Here is a 15906-nt window from a genome sequence, read left to right on the forward strand (position 1 = left end):
CTAGTGCCAAATCCATCAATTTTCCTCATGCTGTTCCTCTCCTTGGGTGGTTTCTAGCCCTCAAAGGGCAGTTGTAACACCTAGCTGATTTTATTGTCCCCTACCAGCTGGGCCCCCCAGGACCGTCCTTCACCTGCTCATCCCCAAGTCTCCCAATTTTCCTTGGAGGTCCTGAGCAGTGGGAACATCTCCACCTCTGGAGCACCCCCACCTCTCCAGCGTCACCCACTGCACAGCAGTGATGCCAGCACTCCCCCAGTCACCAAACTTAGATTTTGTGGGGTCTGCATCTGCTCCCGGGGTTGGATCTGGCTGCTCCAAATCCCTGAAGCCACAGGGAGCAGCTCCATGGCGAGCCCAGCTCTTCCCTGCACCCACCTGCACTTAGAGTTAAAATAAACACAGCCCAGAGGTGGGTGTCAGGCTGCTGCTTCCACGTCCTGTTTTCTCCAGGATTTGTGGGATTTTCTGCCTCTGACCCCTTGATCTGTGCAGGAAGCTGGGTGGAGCTGGGCTGAAAGCACCATTATACATTGCATTTATAGCCCTCTCCAGGTGCTCAGCTTGGATGGAGGGAAAGTGAAGTGGTAGCTCAGGAGGGTTAAATTTGGGAGGAAACCTGGATTTGGTCCTTGTGGTTTTATCTTTTCCCTCCTCCTGTCCCTGCACAGGGCCCCTCGTGTTCCCTGGCTGTGCTGGGTTTACTGGGGGGTTTCCAGTTCTACTGGGACACGCGGTGGGATTCCTTTGTGGAGATTTTTCCTGGGAATGCTGATGGCAGAAGCTCTGTCCTGACCCCAGCTCTTTGCCTTGCAGGTCATACTCAAGGAGAAGGTGAAGGAGCTGAACCTCCATGAGGTGAGCACATCCTGGAGCAACAAAAGCTCCCTCTCCCTCCTCTTCCTCACCCTGGGGAGGGGACAAACCCCCAAATTCAACTCCCCTGGGAGCAGAGCATGCAGCCATCTGTGCTTTGGAGATGGGGAAAGATCCTCTTCAAAAGTCTGGATTAAACCCTCTCCCCCCTCCTGTCTCCCATTGGCTTTTCCTGCATCGTTATTGTTATTTATTGTGTTCTTCTTATCACAATGATAAGAAGCTGTGGATAAGGGCAGGCCAAGGCAGTCTGGGCCGTGTATAAACAGTGTCCCTGAGCAGGGACGTCCCCAGTATCCAGCACAGCTCCGGGCAGGGAAAGCTGAAATCAGGATAAACACGCTCCCCCGGCTCCTGCGGGAGGCAGATCCGCTCCTCCCTCCCCGCCGCCGAGGGCTCAAACACCTTCCTTTATCTCCATGGCCTTCCAGGCCTCTTGGGGCTGAGCGTTTCTATTCACAGTCCATTTTTCCTGATGAATTTGAGCAGGGATCTGCTGAAATCCCACGTCAAAGCACGGCCTGGATTTGTTTATTTATTCCTCTAGAGATAACAAAAATGCCCACCCACATCCGGGCACGAGGCTGCTCATCTGCTCAGCACCAGCTCCAGTTGTTTCTAAACCACTATTTATTTTATTTTAATCCCCCGAGCAGAGCCCATCCCACGTTTTATCCTGACCCTCCACTCCCCGCAGCCCCCAGGGTAAATCCCAAGGGCGCCGGGGTTGTGAGCAGTCCCTGCTCAGGCCCCTTTTTCTGATCCACTCCCTTTAAACCGACCTGCAGTGGAGTTTTTGTCGTCACACTGGCTTCAAAGCACTTCCTGGGCTGAGAAATGAGCTGGAGGAGGGATTTGGGAATGTGCCAGAGCCGGGAATGGCCTCAATAACGCTCAGCCCTCCTCCGGCTCCGTTCCCAGCTGTCTGCAGCTCTCCCAGCTTTTGGGGAGAACGAGGCCTCTGTGGGGAAGAGGACAGAGCTGTTCAAGCTCTTCCCTGGGATTTGGAAAAGCCTGGAAGGCTTTAGCTCAAAAAAGATCCCGTTTTGGGCATTTTGTATTTTGGCATTTGCAGGCAGTGTTTCTGGAAAGCAGAGGACGGGGTGGGAATTTTCCAACATTCCGGAGCCGTGCGGAGGGAGAGCTCCCACCCAGCCCTTCCCTCTGCCTCTGCCTCTGGTTTTCCCCTTTTCCCATCATTCTGCCTCTCCCAGGCCCTGGGGCAGCTCAGGATGTGTGTTCCTCAGGGGTGACCCCAACAGCTGCACCTGGCCCTGCTGCACTGGGAGATCCCAGGCCAGGGAGGCTGGGAAAACCACCCAGGAATATCCAAAATCCCCTGGGATATCCAAAATGAGTCGGGAGGAATTGGCTGCGAGGGTGGAAGGAGGTTTTGGCTGAGAAAACAGCCAGCAGCTTTCCCAGCCATGGGACAGGCATGGCAACAATCCCATGGCCTTTTCCTCTTCCCAGAGGTGTCCCTGGGAATGCTGCCAGTCCCAGGGACCAGGCAGCAGCGTGGATCCATCCCCCTGCACCCTGAAACCTCAAACACATCCCAGCTTTGGGGCTGTTCTGTGGAGGCTCCATGGCCTCTTCCAGCAGGAAAGGGAGACCCGAGCCTCAGCCTGTGATCCTGAAGCTTGGACAGCAAAATTTGGGAAGGCTTTAGGGGGGAAATTTCATCCCTGTGAGGGTGGGAGTGAAGTGTTTCCAGAGAAGCTGTGGCTGCCCTTGGATCCCTGGAAGTGTCCAAGGCCAGGCTGGACGGGGCTTGGGATAGTGAGAAATGTCCCTACCCATGGCAGGGGGTGGCACTGGATGGTTTTTAAGGTCCTTTCCAGCCCAAACCATTCCATAATTCCATGATTTTAGCCACCTGGTAGTTTTTATTGGCCAAGGTTGCTCCCTGAGCGCTGACATTCCCTGTGCATCCCACGCCCTGCAGATCTGTGCCGTGTGCCTGGAGGAGTTCAAGCCCAAGGACGAGCTGGGGATCTGTCCCTGCAAACATGCCTTCCACAGGAAGTAAGTGGGGCCATCCCAGGGCAGGAGGGGCAGGAAAAGCCCCTCTGGGATCACCTGGGGCGTGTGGAGCAGCTGCAAAACTCAGTCACGCTTGGGGGAGCTGGGGGGGAATTTTTAGGATGCCCCGTGCTGAGTCAGCACTTGGCTGTGGTGATCCTCATGGATCCCTTCCAAGCCAGTCTGTAATTCCATGGAAAATGGAAATATATAGATTGGATTTATTTATTTTATTCTATATATTTATTTACTTTATAATCATATTTATTAATATTTATATATTTATATATGTATATAGGTATACTTTTTATTTAATTATTTATTTATATATATAAAGCAAACCCACTAAAATTTATAATAATAATAATAATAATAATGATAATATTTTATATAACAGTACTATAGTACTGTTACATATATATATATATAAATATAATATTCTATATGCTAAAACTACATAATATCCTAGTATATATTACAGATATTTTTATATTCTCTGTATATACCTTATATATTTATATTTCTATATTATACATTTGACATATTTATACATTTATATATACACTATACTATATATACTGTATATACACTATATATACACTATATATTGTATATATAATTTGTATTGTATTGTATATATAATATTGTATATATATAGTATATATATAAGATGTATAACATCTTATATAACATATAAAATTATATATAATACATAATAGTATGATTACATAAAACACATAATAAGATTATTATATCAGAGTTATTTACATTACTTTTATTTTTATTTACCCATACACATTATATACATGATAGTGGATTATTGGTATATTATTTGCAGATTCTGTGTTTATAATTTCACAGACACCTTTTTATGTATATATTTTGTTTATATTTTGGTAGGTGTATGCCTTTTTATATCCCTATTATATAAATATACATATAAATATAAATATAAATTAAATATAAATATATAAAAATATAAATACATATGGATATATAAAATATATAAATATATATATATATAAAACATATTAAACATATATAATATGTAAATTATATACAAAACATATCTATACAAAACTCCTGTATACAAACACAGAGAACCCCCCCAAAAAATCCCATTAAAACATAAAGGCACCCAAATGGTGAATTAAAAACTGGGCAGCAGCAAAGCTCCAGGGCAGGGGACAGGGGCTTGGGGGGATTCTTACAGCTCCACATCAGTGTCAGGGGTCCCCAGTGATGGCAGCTGTGTCCCCATCAGTGTCAGGTGTGTCCCTACCTGTATCAGGCGTGTCCCCACCGATACCAGCTGTATCCCCAATGATGTCAGGTGTGTCCCCAGTGATGTCAGCTGTGTCCCCATCAGTGTCAGCTGTGCCCCCAGTGATGTCACACATGTCCCTAGTGGTGTCAGGCATGTCCCCAGTGATGTCAAGCATGTCCCCATCAGTGTCAGGTGTGTCCCCAGTGATGTCAGGTGTGTCCCCATCAGTGTCAGGTGTGTCCCCAGTCATGTCAGGTGTGTTCCCACTGATGTCAGCTGTGTCCCCATCAGTGTCAGCTGTGCCCCCAGTGATGTCACACATGTCCCCAGTGACGTCAGGTGTGTCCCCAGTGATGTCAGGCATGTCCCCATCAGTGTCAGGCATGTCCCCAGTGATGTCAGGTGTGTCCCCATCAATATCAGCTGTGTCCCCAGTCATGTCAGGTGTGTTCCCACTGATGTCAGGTGTGTCCCTACCTGTATCAGTGTGTTGCCCCCAGTGATGTCACACATGTCCCCAGTGACGTCAGGTGTGTCCCCAGTGATGTCAGGCATGTCCCCATCAGTGTCAGGCATGTCCCCAGTGATGTCAGGTGTGTCCCCATCAATATCAGCTGTGTCCCCAGTCATGTCAGGTGTGTTCCCACTGATGTCAGGTGTGTCCCTACCTGTATCAGTGTGTCCCCACTGATACCAGCTGTATCCCCAATGATGTCAGGTGTGTCCCCAGTGATGTCAGCTGTGTCCCCATCAGTGTCAGGGGTCCCCAGTGATGTTAGGCATGTCCCCATCAGTGTCAGGCATGTCCCCAGTGATGTCACACGTGTCCCCAGTGATGTCAGGCGTGTCCCCACTGACGCCCCGTGTCGCCGGTGTCCGCAGGTGCCTCATCAAGTGGCTGGAGGTGCGGAAGGTGTGTCCCCTGTGTAACATGCCGGTGCTGCAGCTGGCGCAGCTGCACGGGAAGCCGGACCCGGGCCCGCCGCAGGGGCCGCTGCCCGGCTCCCAGAACATCGTATAGTCCCTGCCGGGCCCGGCCCGCGGCGCTCGGACACAACCAAAGCACTTCGGCCGCAGCTGAGCAGCCCCGAATCCCGCCGGGATGAAGCCTGGGCTCGGATCCTCCGCCAGGACCACCAGGGGACTCGGCATCCTCGGCACGACATCCTTCTTCCAGCACCTCCCTTCTCCAGCCCCGCGGCCGCCGGGCAGCGGCGCGGTGGCACCCAGCGACCTCCGGGAGCGGCGGCACGGCCCCCGGGCTCCGGCAGCGCCTGCCCCGAGCATCGCGGCCGGTTCCTGCTCCCCCCTCTTCGCCTTCGGTTCCTTTGCCTTTGCGGTTCCCAGCAGGAAATGGGGTCTCTCCCCCTGGAGTCGTGCTGCGGTTCGGTGTCCCCTCGGCACCCGGTGTCACCCCCGGTGGTGGCTGAGAGGGGTCTCCCGGGTTTGGATTCCCCCTCTCCCTCTCGAGGGTGGCTGCCTCTCCTCCTCGGCTACCTCAGGGGCCTGGAGCTCCTGTAAGGGGCACCGTGCTGGCCTCAGCAGCAGCAGGAGAGCCGCGGCGTGGGGGGCAGGCAGAAATCCCGGCCTTTGGGATCATCCCGTCGCTTCCAGCCTGGCCCCGGGGCTCTCCGGGCCGCGGCTCGCCTTGCCAAAACACCCAAAGCCCTGAGCAGCGCCCGGGGGCAGCTGGGCCACCCCCTGCCTCTCCGACGCGGGTTTTGGGTGTCCCCTGCCACGGTCACCAGGCGCATTCCCGGCTTGGGGGAGGGGGTGTCAGTATTACACGGCAGCGGCTTTCCCGGGCAGGGCTGGGGGGGCTCCTGGTGCCGTCCCCCCTCCCCAAAAAACCCGGGACTGTTTATGGAGCGTGGAGCCTCATAGACGTGTTTGTACACTACAAATTCTGCAGCAGAATATTTTTTAAAACATTCGCTGGTTTTGGTTTTTGGTTTTGGTTTTTTTTTTTTTTCCTCTGTTTGTTTGGTTTTTTTGTAAGCTCTATTTTTGTATATTTAATTGCTATTTGAAAATTCTAATAATGCGTCTTTTTTGCTAATCACTCTTCTTAAGGAAAAAACAGGAAAGAAAAAAAAAACAAAAACAACCAAGAGTTGCATGTGATTTGACTTGAAATGTAAATAAAAGCAGGTTTTGGAAGCGGGGGTGTGTTTGCCGGGGGTCTGTCCCCCCTCCCTTGTTCCCTGTCACCCTGGGGGTGTCCCCAGCAGGGAGGGACCACAGGGCTGGAAGAGGGGCGGGTTTGGGGTTGGGGTCACATTGTCCATGTCCCCTTACAGCATTCCAGCATCCCTGTCCCAGAGCAGAGCCCATGGGGACAGCATCCCTTAGGGAGAGGCTTTTCCTCCCACCACCCTTCCCGGCCCAAGCCCCCGATGCCGACCTGGGGATGGGCAGGGTTCATCTCCCGGCTCGGCGCTGCGGGATCTCCGGGCTGCAGCTCCCAGCCCCGTGTCCTGCTCGCTTGGTTCCACTCCTCCTCTTCCTCGCGGCGTGAGCGGGCGGGTGCCGAAGGCCCCTTGGGCTGTGCCCGTGGGGGTGGCTGAGCCGGGATCCCCCAGGGTGGGGTCCCTGCAGGACCCGCTGTGCAGGGGCTGGCGGGACTCTCCCGGGTCCCGTCCTGCTGTCCCTGTCCCATCCCTGCCTGCGGGGCTGCTGCCCTCTAGTGCCGGATCCACCGGGACACCGCCCAACCCATGGAATGCTTCGGATGAGCAGGAACCTTAAATCCCATCCCAGGGACACCTCCCACTAGCCCAGGTGGCTCCAAGCCCCGTCCAGCCTGGCCTTGGACACTTCCAGGGATCCAGGGGCAGCCACAGCTTCTCCGGGAAATCCATTCCAGGCCCCCCCACCCTCACAGGGCACAATTCCTTCCCACTATCCCACCCAACCCTGCCCTCTGGCAGTGGGAAGGCATTCCCTCAATGCTCTGTTCACCTTCTCCAGAAGGATCCACAGCCATTTTTGGGACGATGAGCTGGCTGGGTGACTTCCCCCTGCTGGGATAAAGTCTGGATCTCCCACAGAGCTGCTCAAAAAGTTATTTTTGGTGTTTCCACCCCACAGCTCCTGCTCTGGATTGATGCTGTACGCTCCCCACCAATCCCGTTCTATTAAGGATCAGTAATGAAGTTTTTCATCAAAGCCAAAACTGCTGCAATTTCCCCAGAATCATTAATGCTCTTTACATTATTTTTTTTCCTCTTTAAAATGTTTTGAAATACAGCTGATTCCCGGAGCCTGAAACATGCAGGATCAAGGCTTGCCAACAATTATTTTCAGGAAGCTAAAAACCAAGTGGGGTCAACCTCAATTCCCCCAGCACATTCCTGCTCATTCCCACCAACATCCATCCCACTGTGCAGGAGCTCCGAGAACGAGACAGAAAGCAAACAAAGGGTTTGAAGCATATAAAAAAAACCCTAATATTTTATACAAGAAGAAAAAAATCAAGCAGTTTACAAAAAAGGAATAGACAATAAGCCAGGAAGTTTGGTGCTGGGATCAGACCGTGCTGGAGCTATTCCAAAATCCAGAGAAAAAGGAGTTACACACGCTCATGTGCAGAGTGAGGAAGGGGAAAAGCTGCAGGATGCTGAGCCCAGGGCCTGGGGTGGATCAGGCTCTGGGATTGCTGCTGGCAATTCCCAGCCCTGCAGAGATTTCCCAGCTCTCCACAGCAGAACCATGGCAAGGTGGCCTCTGCTCCCAAGGCTGCTGTGCTTAATAAAAGCCAGGCTTTTTCCTGTGGATCTCAAGGATTCCCACACCCTCCCCAGCCCAGTCTATCACTGACCTGTTGCATCAAGGAGCCACACGGGTCCCAGGCACACAGACATTCCAAAAAGCCAAAGTTTCTGTGCTTTTTCCATGAGTTTTGGCCGTGAGGGTGGGTGAAAAGCCAGCCAGGTACACGTGTGTTAAATTTTGGGTGGTGAGTCTAGAAACCCTTCAGTCAGCACTCTGGAAATGGAGATGTTTTTAATGGAGAGTTTGGGAACCTTTGTGTGATTTCACAAGGAGTTGAAGAATAAATGAGAACTTGCATTCAGCTGATCCCAAACAGGGTGCCCAGAGAAGCTGTGGCTGCCCCTGGATCCCTGCAAGTGCCCAAGGCCAGGCTGGACAGGGCTTAGAGAAGCCTGGGCCTGGGAAATGTCCCTGGAATCAGAGAGGCTTTGAGGTCCCTTCCCACCCAAACCATTCCCTGAGCTGTTTGATCCTGCTCCAGCCCTCACCTGTCCAGCACCACCTTGTGGAACACTCAGCAGGACACAAATGGAACTCATGTAAGGCTGCAGGAAAAACAAACATCTTCCTCCCCAGCCAGCACAGATCACCTCCCACATGAGCCCTGTGCTCTTTTCCCTGATTTTACTGTGATCAAATCCCTGGCTGTGTCCAGAATCCCAGCTCACAGTCAGCCAAGTTTAGAGACAAACACAGATCTCCCCAGCAAAGCAATCACCCTCTGAATCTGTGGTTTCCTCCCTTTTCAGAGGGAGGTGCCACACAGGGAATCCACCTTGGAGTGCTCAGATGCCAGGATACAGCAACAGGCAGAGCTGGGTGGGATTCACAAGGCAGGGAAGAGCTTGGGGCAGTCCAGCACTTCCAGCCAGGCTCACAAGGGAATCGGAGAAAAATTGGAACTGGAAAAAATTCCAATTGGAAAAAAATTCCAAAAAATTGGAAATTGGTTTCTTTGGGAAGAAACCAGGACTGGAAGGGTGTGTTGGGGTCAGGGTGATGGTCATTCTGATATCCTGGGATAAACCCTGACACCATGACCTGAAGGATCTGAACAGCTTTCCCCGTGCTCCACAGAGCTCCCTGCTGGGAAGCCAGAGCACTTCCAAAGCTGTGTCTCCATGGGCTCCCATCCCAAGGGAAGGTGCAGATACCTTGTTGCTTTTAGAGAGCATTTATTGAGTGTGCAGGATCCATTCCAAGCCCCCATTCCCAGGGGGCAACTTCCACAGGGGCTCCACACCGCAGTATCCTGCTCACAGGCTGTGTGGCAGCATGCACAGGGAAAACAGGGAGTACAGCATGCATGGAAAGGGGAGAATTCCCCCAAAACGACAGGAGTGCAGCCATGAAAAATGTAACATGGAGTATTACAGAGATCTAAGTGTGACTGAAGGAAGTGTCTCTTTGGTGGAGTTTGGTAACAGAGAAACAAACAATGAATATCCCTATTCCACCCTCAAATTCAGAACTCAAGGCTGGAGGCTGACTGACACCCCTGACACCATCCCAAAGGAGCTGAGGAGGGCTGGAGGCTGCAGTGGGACTCACCCTGAGGCACAGACCTCAGCTCTGCTGTACCTCCCATCCCTGGGACAGAGACAAGGACATGTGGAACAGGGATAGATGAAGCCTGGCTGGCAGCACAGCTGTGTCCCAGTGTGGATCCAGTGAGCCATGTGGAGTTAGTTACACACACCAGGGCTGTGCTGATGCTCTTCCCCTTTCCTACACCATTTTCCTGCACGTGGAGAATCTCTGATTGTGAACATAGAACTGACCTGGGCACTTGGCACTCCAAGGAATCCCAATGGAAGGAGCAGAGCGCCGCTGGCTCTGCTTTGTCACCGTCATTAAACATGGAGTAAAACTACAAAAATTCCCCTAAAAAGGGCAAGTTCATGTGGCTGAAATGCCCCCCAGACCTTCCCATACACCCCCACATGCAGCCAGTGTATTCCAATCACATCCTTTGGAACAAACCTGCACTGTAATCCTGGATGGACTTCAGCTCCTCCAGACACCCATCCCCACGCTGTCCCCTCAGGCCACCACAGTGCAAGTCTCAGAGGGGGCTGTGACACGAAACAAGGGCTCAGTGACCCCCAAAGCACAGGATCAGTGGCCCAGGGAGTGCCCTGAATCCATAGGTCCAACACAGATCCTGCAGGGAGTCAGGCTGAGTCCAGGAGTCCCAGGAGAGCACCGACTGCGCCGAAGTAACCCTGAGGAGCAGATGGGGACATGCAGTGAAAATCCATGGAATGCGTTTCCTGACACAGGAACAGCAATGCCCACAGAATCAGGGAATGGCTGGGGTTGGAAAGGACCTTCAAGATATCCAGTGCCACCCCCTGCCATGGACAGGGACACCTCCCACTAGCCCAGGTGTCCAACCTGGCCTTGGGCACTTCCAGGGATCCAGGGGCAGCCATAGCTTCTCTGAGAAACCCATTCCAGGGCCTCATCACCCTCACAGGGAACAATTCCTTCCCAATATCCCATCTAACCCAGCCCTCTGGCAGTGGGAAGCCATTCCCTGTGTCCTGTCACTCCAGACCCTTGTCCAGGTCCTCTCTCCAGCTCTATTCGAGCTCCTGTAGGCACTGGAAAGTCTCCCTGGATCCTTCCCTTCTCCAGGCTATTACAGACACAGAGTAATTTTAACAACATATAAAGGAGAGGAGAAAGATACAGCTACAGGGAGGTACATGATAAAACAGAAAATAAAACAAAATAAAATAAAACTGTGGCAGCAAAGCCCTGAGCTCCTCCTGAACTGTGTGCACCCAACAGCTCCATGTGGCTCTTTCCAGAGCACTCCAAAGATTAGTATTTTTGCCATAAGACAAATTTTAAAAAGGAATTTTACCTCATGTTCCAAGAAAAGTGCTTTTAACTGTCCCTTTGACCAGTAGTCCAGGGCATAGGCCAGGAGCCTCATGGAGATGGTGTTGATCCGAAGGAAGTTGCCCACGAACACCACACGGTTGATGTTCTGCAAGTGTTAAGGGGAAAAAAAAGGAATATTAAGGCTAAATTCTATTTTCTGTTTGCAATGATAAAAACCCCATGTGGGGAAGTGTCTGGAGCACCAGGAGCTGGGAAAGGGGCTCAGCCTGGAGAAAAGGAGGCTCAGGGGGGACCTTGTGGCTCTGCACAACTCCTGACAGGAGGGGACAGCCGGGGGGGTCGGGCTGTGCTCCAGGGAACAGGGACAGGAGGAGAGGGAATGGCCTCAGGCTGGGCCAGGGGAGGTTTAGATTGGATATTGGGAAAGTTTCCACCCCAAAAGAGTGGTCAAGCATTGGAACTGGCTGCCTGGGGCAGTGGTGGAGTCCCCATTCCTGGAGGGATTTAACAGCCATGTGGATGTGGCATTTGGGGACATGGTCAGTGGTGGCAGTACTGGGGGAATGGCTGGACTGGATGATCTTAAAGGACTTCACCAACCTAAAGGGCTCTGAAATTCTATGAATTAATTTCCTGCTGAAAGTGTCTGGCAGGATGTGCAGAACACCACACACAATTTCATCAGAAAGAAGGACCAGGCCATTTTAAGCCACCCTTCTCCTCAGACTCTCCCAGAAATTCCCAGGCCAAACTACAGCCTTTCTAACTCAGGAATTTGGATAGAACAGCTGATTTTCCTACAAAATCCTTACATTGCCTGGGAACACTGATCATCAAGTGCCACCTGCCTCCCCTCCTCCCAGCTCTGGCCTTTGATTCATCATGAAATAGCTGAGTGATTTTACTGTTAAACTGGGGGGGAAAACTGATTAGGAGCCCATAACCAACACAATTTTTAAAGAAAGAAAAATACCAACCAAGCAGTGATTATTTTGGATTTAAACCAGACCTCCAGCCTTACTTTTCCATCCCAAAATAGTTCTGATCCAAGCTTGGAAGCTTTGTTGTTCTCCAACATGAAATCAATTGAGTTCCTCCTCTTTCTGAGGAATCAGATCAAGTCTCACCTGCTCCTGCACTCATATCCTTCTATGGATTTTCCCTCCCTCCCCACACTGATTAACACCTCCCCTGAACTATTCAGGATGCTCTTTTCATTCAGCTGAGCTCCAGACCAAGGAATTAGCAGATATATTTATGAGCAAGGCTGTTCAGGACATGTCTTGCCTCATTTTGGCTGCAGAGCAGAGGAATCAGGAGGATGCTGGATTCCATCAGCCCATCCCGTGGAAGCAGGCTCAGGATGGAGGGCAGAGCATGTCTCTGCTCTTTCATAGCCCTGTACAATGCTGCTTGACATGAATGCAACAAGGCAGCACTGTAAAGAAGCTGAAAGCACAGAGATGCAGCAATGGCTGTGGCAGTGGTGGGGCTTGGCCAAAAAATCCAGAGCAACTCATAAAAACAGCACAGGAGAAGATATCCAGCCTCTACACCCTCTATCCCTCCTTTCCTCCTCTCCCACTGCTTCCCAGAGCTGTTCCCAAAGAGAGGCACATTCCTCAAGCAGGCAGCAGCACACAGGTGATGTTCCAGGCAGGGAGCAAGAGAAGAGATTCCCAAAATACCTCGTTAAGGGCACACATCCGTGCTATGGAGCCAATGTTGTTGGTGATGGTGATTAAAGTGGCCTTGGCCAGGTCCTCCTTGCTGACAGATTCCCTCTTCTCTTTGCTCATCATGTTTCCAAAGCTGTAAAGACAGTTTTGGGGTTATAGGCCCCATCAGAATTCCAGGAGAAAATGGGAACTGCTAATTTAACCCAAGTGATTCATCTTGAAGGACTGATTTCTAACCTCAAAAATCATTGCTATCCACAACTTAGATCTCTTAGGAATGGTTGCTCTCCTAAGGCACCTAAATCCAGTTTTTCATCCTTGCAGGATCTCCAGGGGAAACAAAACCAACATGAGACCCAGGCAGGGAATTACCTGGATGCCACAGCCCAGCCTGGCAGCCCGAAGCGCTCGTAGTCTCCTCCGTAGATGTCCCTCACCAGTTTGTCCACCTTGGTGCTGTCCCCGTGGGATGCCATCTCCAGGGCCTCCTCAAACGTGGAGCAGCCCGTCAGAAGGCAGCAGAGGCCAAAGAAGGTTCCCCCTCCAAGGCTGCAAGTAAAGCAAAATGAAAATGAAAGCTCAGATTGTTCAGCTCTGCATCCCGGTTCGCTCAGGTCACCCCATTCCTGACCTCTTTTTTTAGGGAAAACCATGGAAAGGCAGCATTTTCCTTAAAGTCTGTTCCTCTCACGTTACCTAGAGGCTGTAAGGAATCCCTCCCAGCCTTCTGCACTGTGAGAAATGAGAAATTTTGTAAAAAATGAGACCTCCATTTTTTATGTTACACTGTCCACCTTCTGCCCAGCATCCAGAGATGTTAATCTGTAAATAAATGTGAGTTCTGAGAGATAACTGGAGTGTCAGGGCAGATATCCAAAAGTTGGGGGGAAAACCCTGTTTTGTTCACTTTACAGCACATAGATGCCACGAATAATGTCTAGTAAGAGTAAGAACTGTACTGAGGGAATTTTAAATTATTGTCATGATCAATACTCCTATTGCCTTTCAGGGAATCCAGGAAAGCTTAAAGCCACAGAACTCTATGGCTCTGCCAGGACACAAAAGCCACATCTTCAAGATGGGCAGCAACTGGGGAATGACTGCTATGCCATGATCCCTTCCACCAAAATCTAGCAACTTCTGGAAGTCAGGACGGGAATCTCGACTTTTTGGATCAAAGCTAAGAGTTGTAAACAAACCCAAACTATGTGATCTCATAAAAGAAATAAATAAAGCCCTTAAAGTCCTGCAGCAGAGCAACTGTAACACCAGCTTTGATGGAGACTGGCTGCAGTAAAGACACCAAACCATGAAATCCACATCCCCTTTTCCAGAAGGGATCTTTGTTGGCAGGGAGTAACTACAGTAAGAGCAGGAGCTTGGTCATTTCCCTCACCACCTTTACTGCAGCTTGTCCCTGAAAATGCCATTTACAAAGCAGGAATGTGCTCCAGACCCTAAAGCCCAAGTCCCTTTACCCCCCAGCACTCACCTGGTGCCTGTTACCCGTTTGTAGTTGTCTTTGGAATAGACAGCCAAAATGCTGACCCCTGAGCCAATGTTCACCAGGAGGAGAGGGTAGGGATTCTCCAGGTTGAATGGGAGCTTCTGGCACCTCTCAGCATCCGTGGGGTTCTCAAAATAGTAACACTCTGAGTGTCCATTGAAGCCCACAGAATCAATGTACAGCACTCCTTTCACAAGGCAGTCCAGCTCATCGAGCTTACAAAGCTCAAGGTCACCCATCTGGTGGGAAGAAAAAAGAGGAATATTGAAGATTAGCCAGGGATTTGAAGTATTTATTATGCTCAGGGTTGGAAAAATGCATTCACTGCCAGCTCAGTCCAGCTATGTCCATGCTCCCTGCAGAGGCTGAGGGAGAATGGATCACAGCAGAGCACAGGGACTCCTAAGTACAGCAGCTCTCAGGTGAGGAACAGGGGAAAACAATCTGGATCCACAGATGGACACTGAGAGAATTCCCACAGCCCTGATTTAGGCCCTGATGCTGAGGCACTGCTGTGAAAAGCCAGGAAAATTTGCATTGTTTGATCAAAATATCCCACAAAACCCATCCAAAAGAGCATCAAAAAAAAGCAAGGAAGTTATAAAATCGTTTTCCCCTCATGTCACTGCCTTGACTAAAATTGGGTATTAGGAAAACAGAAATATTGTGTTGCCCAGGACAGTGGTAGAATCCCCATCCCTGGAGGGATTTAAATACCATGTGGATGTGGCACTTGGGAACATGGGTCAGTGGTGGCCTTGGCAGCGCTGGATTGGATGATCTTAGAAGGCTTTTCACCCTTAATGATTCTCTAAAAGGCTCTTTATTTGCATTTTTCCAAGCCCTGACTAAACAAATATTTATCACACAATTTTCACCATGAACAAGAATCCCACTTAGAATGAAGCCACATGATGATGTCCAACCCCAACTGTGAACTTCCTGACAGTTACATTTACCACCAAATATGCCTGAACCTCAACCAGCTCATTCACACAGGTGTTAGAAATGAAACCAGGCGAGCAAAGGAAGAAAATAAAGCAGGAGAAAGATAGCAATGAGTAAAAAAAAAAAAAAAAAAAACAACCACCAAAAAGACTGAGATTAGCACAAGAAGAGATTAAAAATAGAGAGAAAGATGTGTAAGAAAGACCATTAGTGAACAATTTTAGAGTTACATTCAGGGCAGGAAGTGCTTTAATTTGGAGATGCCAACTTGACTCCACATGCCAAGTTTACCAGGAGTTAGAGACAGCATCAAAACACAGATTTAGAGAAATTTTAGAGCGTGCAGAGAAAAGTTTCCAGCTTTAAGCTTTCAAAGCAACGTCACTACCAAATCCTAATGGTATAGAAGCCAAAAATGCCTACTGTGAGAAAGTCCTGCTCAAATTTGTACGCTCCACCTCCCGTGGCACATAAGGTAGTGTGGAGGCTCGAGAAGTGCTTTTCGCTTCCCATTTGGATAAAAGCAGGCATGTCATGGGTAGGAAAGCGTATAAAGTGCAGATTGCCTTTACGTCCACACAGGGTAAGGTCCTTGAGCTCAAGGTGCACATCCCGAATGCCTGTGGAGCCATAGGCTACGTTTGACGTCAGGTATTTGCGGATGCTTTTGAGGTTTTCCACTTCTTCCTCTTCCTCTTCGGCCGTGATGTCCTTGGGTTCAAAATAAACCAGTTTGACCAAGGTGCCTCCTATGTCCAAGCCAAACCAGGGGAAGACTGGAGAGAGAAGAGAGAGAGTAAATGAGACAGGGTATGGCACAGCCATAGCACGAGCACCTTTGGACTTGATGGTCTTTAAGGTCCCTTCCCACCCAAACCACCCTGTGATTCTATGAAAACAGTTTTCACTGAATTAATTAATGCAGTTCTCTGAGGACCCATGTGGTCTCTCCATTCTCAGGAATGCTGTCTTTGACA

General features: G+C 50.1%; 2 protein-coding genes across 4 annotated transcripts in view; one reads left to right on the forward strand and one right to left on the reverse strand.

Annotated features, from left to right (window-relative positions):
* Window positions 1-5683, forward strand: part of RNF24 (ring finger protein 24) — a 29374-nt gene extending 23691 nt beyond the window's left edge. For both annotated transcript variants that reach the window (XM_041402640.1, XM_041402639.1), the window contains 3 exons: window positions 817-858; window positions 2825-2904; window positions 5051-5683. In XM_041402640.1, coding sequence (XP_041258574.1) covers window positions 817-858; window positions 2825-2904; window positions 5051-5189 — 261 coding nt within the window. In that variant the 3' untranslated portion in view covers window positions 5190-5683. The remainder of the gene's footprint in view (window positions 1-816; window positions 859-2824; window positions 2905-5050) is intronic.
* Window positions 5684-7592: 1909 nt separating this feature from the next.
* PANK2 (pantothenate kinase 2) lies at window positions 7593-15629 on the reverse strand. 2 transcript variants are annotated; one of them, XM_041402637.1, is made up of 7 exons: window positions 15353-15611; window positions 13967-14220; window positions 12847-13023; window positions 12484-12607; window positions 10815-10940; window positions 9926-10167; window positions 7593-8155 (listed from the first exon to the last, which is right to left on the reverse strand). In XM_041402637.1, exons 1-6 carry the CDS (start codon window positions 15458-15460, stop codon window positions 10117-10119), a joined length of 840 nt encoding a protein of 279 aa, XP_041258571.1. In that variant the 5' UTR covers window positions 15461-15611; the 3' UTR covers window positions 7593-8155; window positions 9926-10116. The 2 variants fall into 2 exon arrangements, with proteins under 2 accessions (XP_041258571.1, XP_041258572.1); XM_041402638.1 differs by lacking the exon at window positions 7593-8155 and having other exon boundaries at window positions 9101-10167; window positions 15496-15629.
* Between the last annotated feature and the right edge of the window lie 277 nt (window positions 15630-15906).

This window comes from Onychostruthus taczanowskii, unplaced genomic scaffold, assembly GCF_017590055.1.
Source record: "Onychostruthus taczanowskii isolate IOZ18803 unplaced genomic scaffold, ASM1759005v1 scaffold2, whole genome shotgun sequence".
NCBI lineage: Eukaryota > Metazoa > Chordata > Aves > Passeriformes > Passeridae > Onychostruthus > Onychostruthus taczanowskii.

Bases quoted from the DNA above. Each gene is read 5' to 3' on its own strand.
- PANK2 (XM_041402637.1), bottom strand. From the start codon at position 15,460: ATGCCTGCTTTTATCCAAATGGGAAGCGAAAAGCACTTCTCGAGCCTC. The intron at 14,221-15,352 runs GTAGGCATTTTT...TCTTCCCACCAG, and splicing joins TTGAGCAGGACTTTCTCACA to ATGGGTGACCTTGAGCTTTG. The intron at 13,024-13,966 runs GTGAGTGCTGGG...CTTTACTTGCAG, and splicing joins AAACGGGTAACAGGCACCAG to CCTTGGAGGGGGAACCTTCT.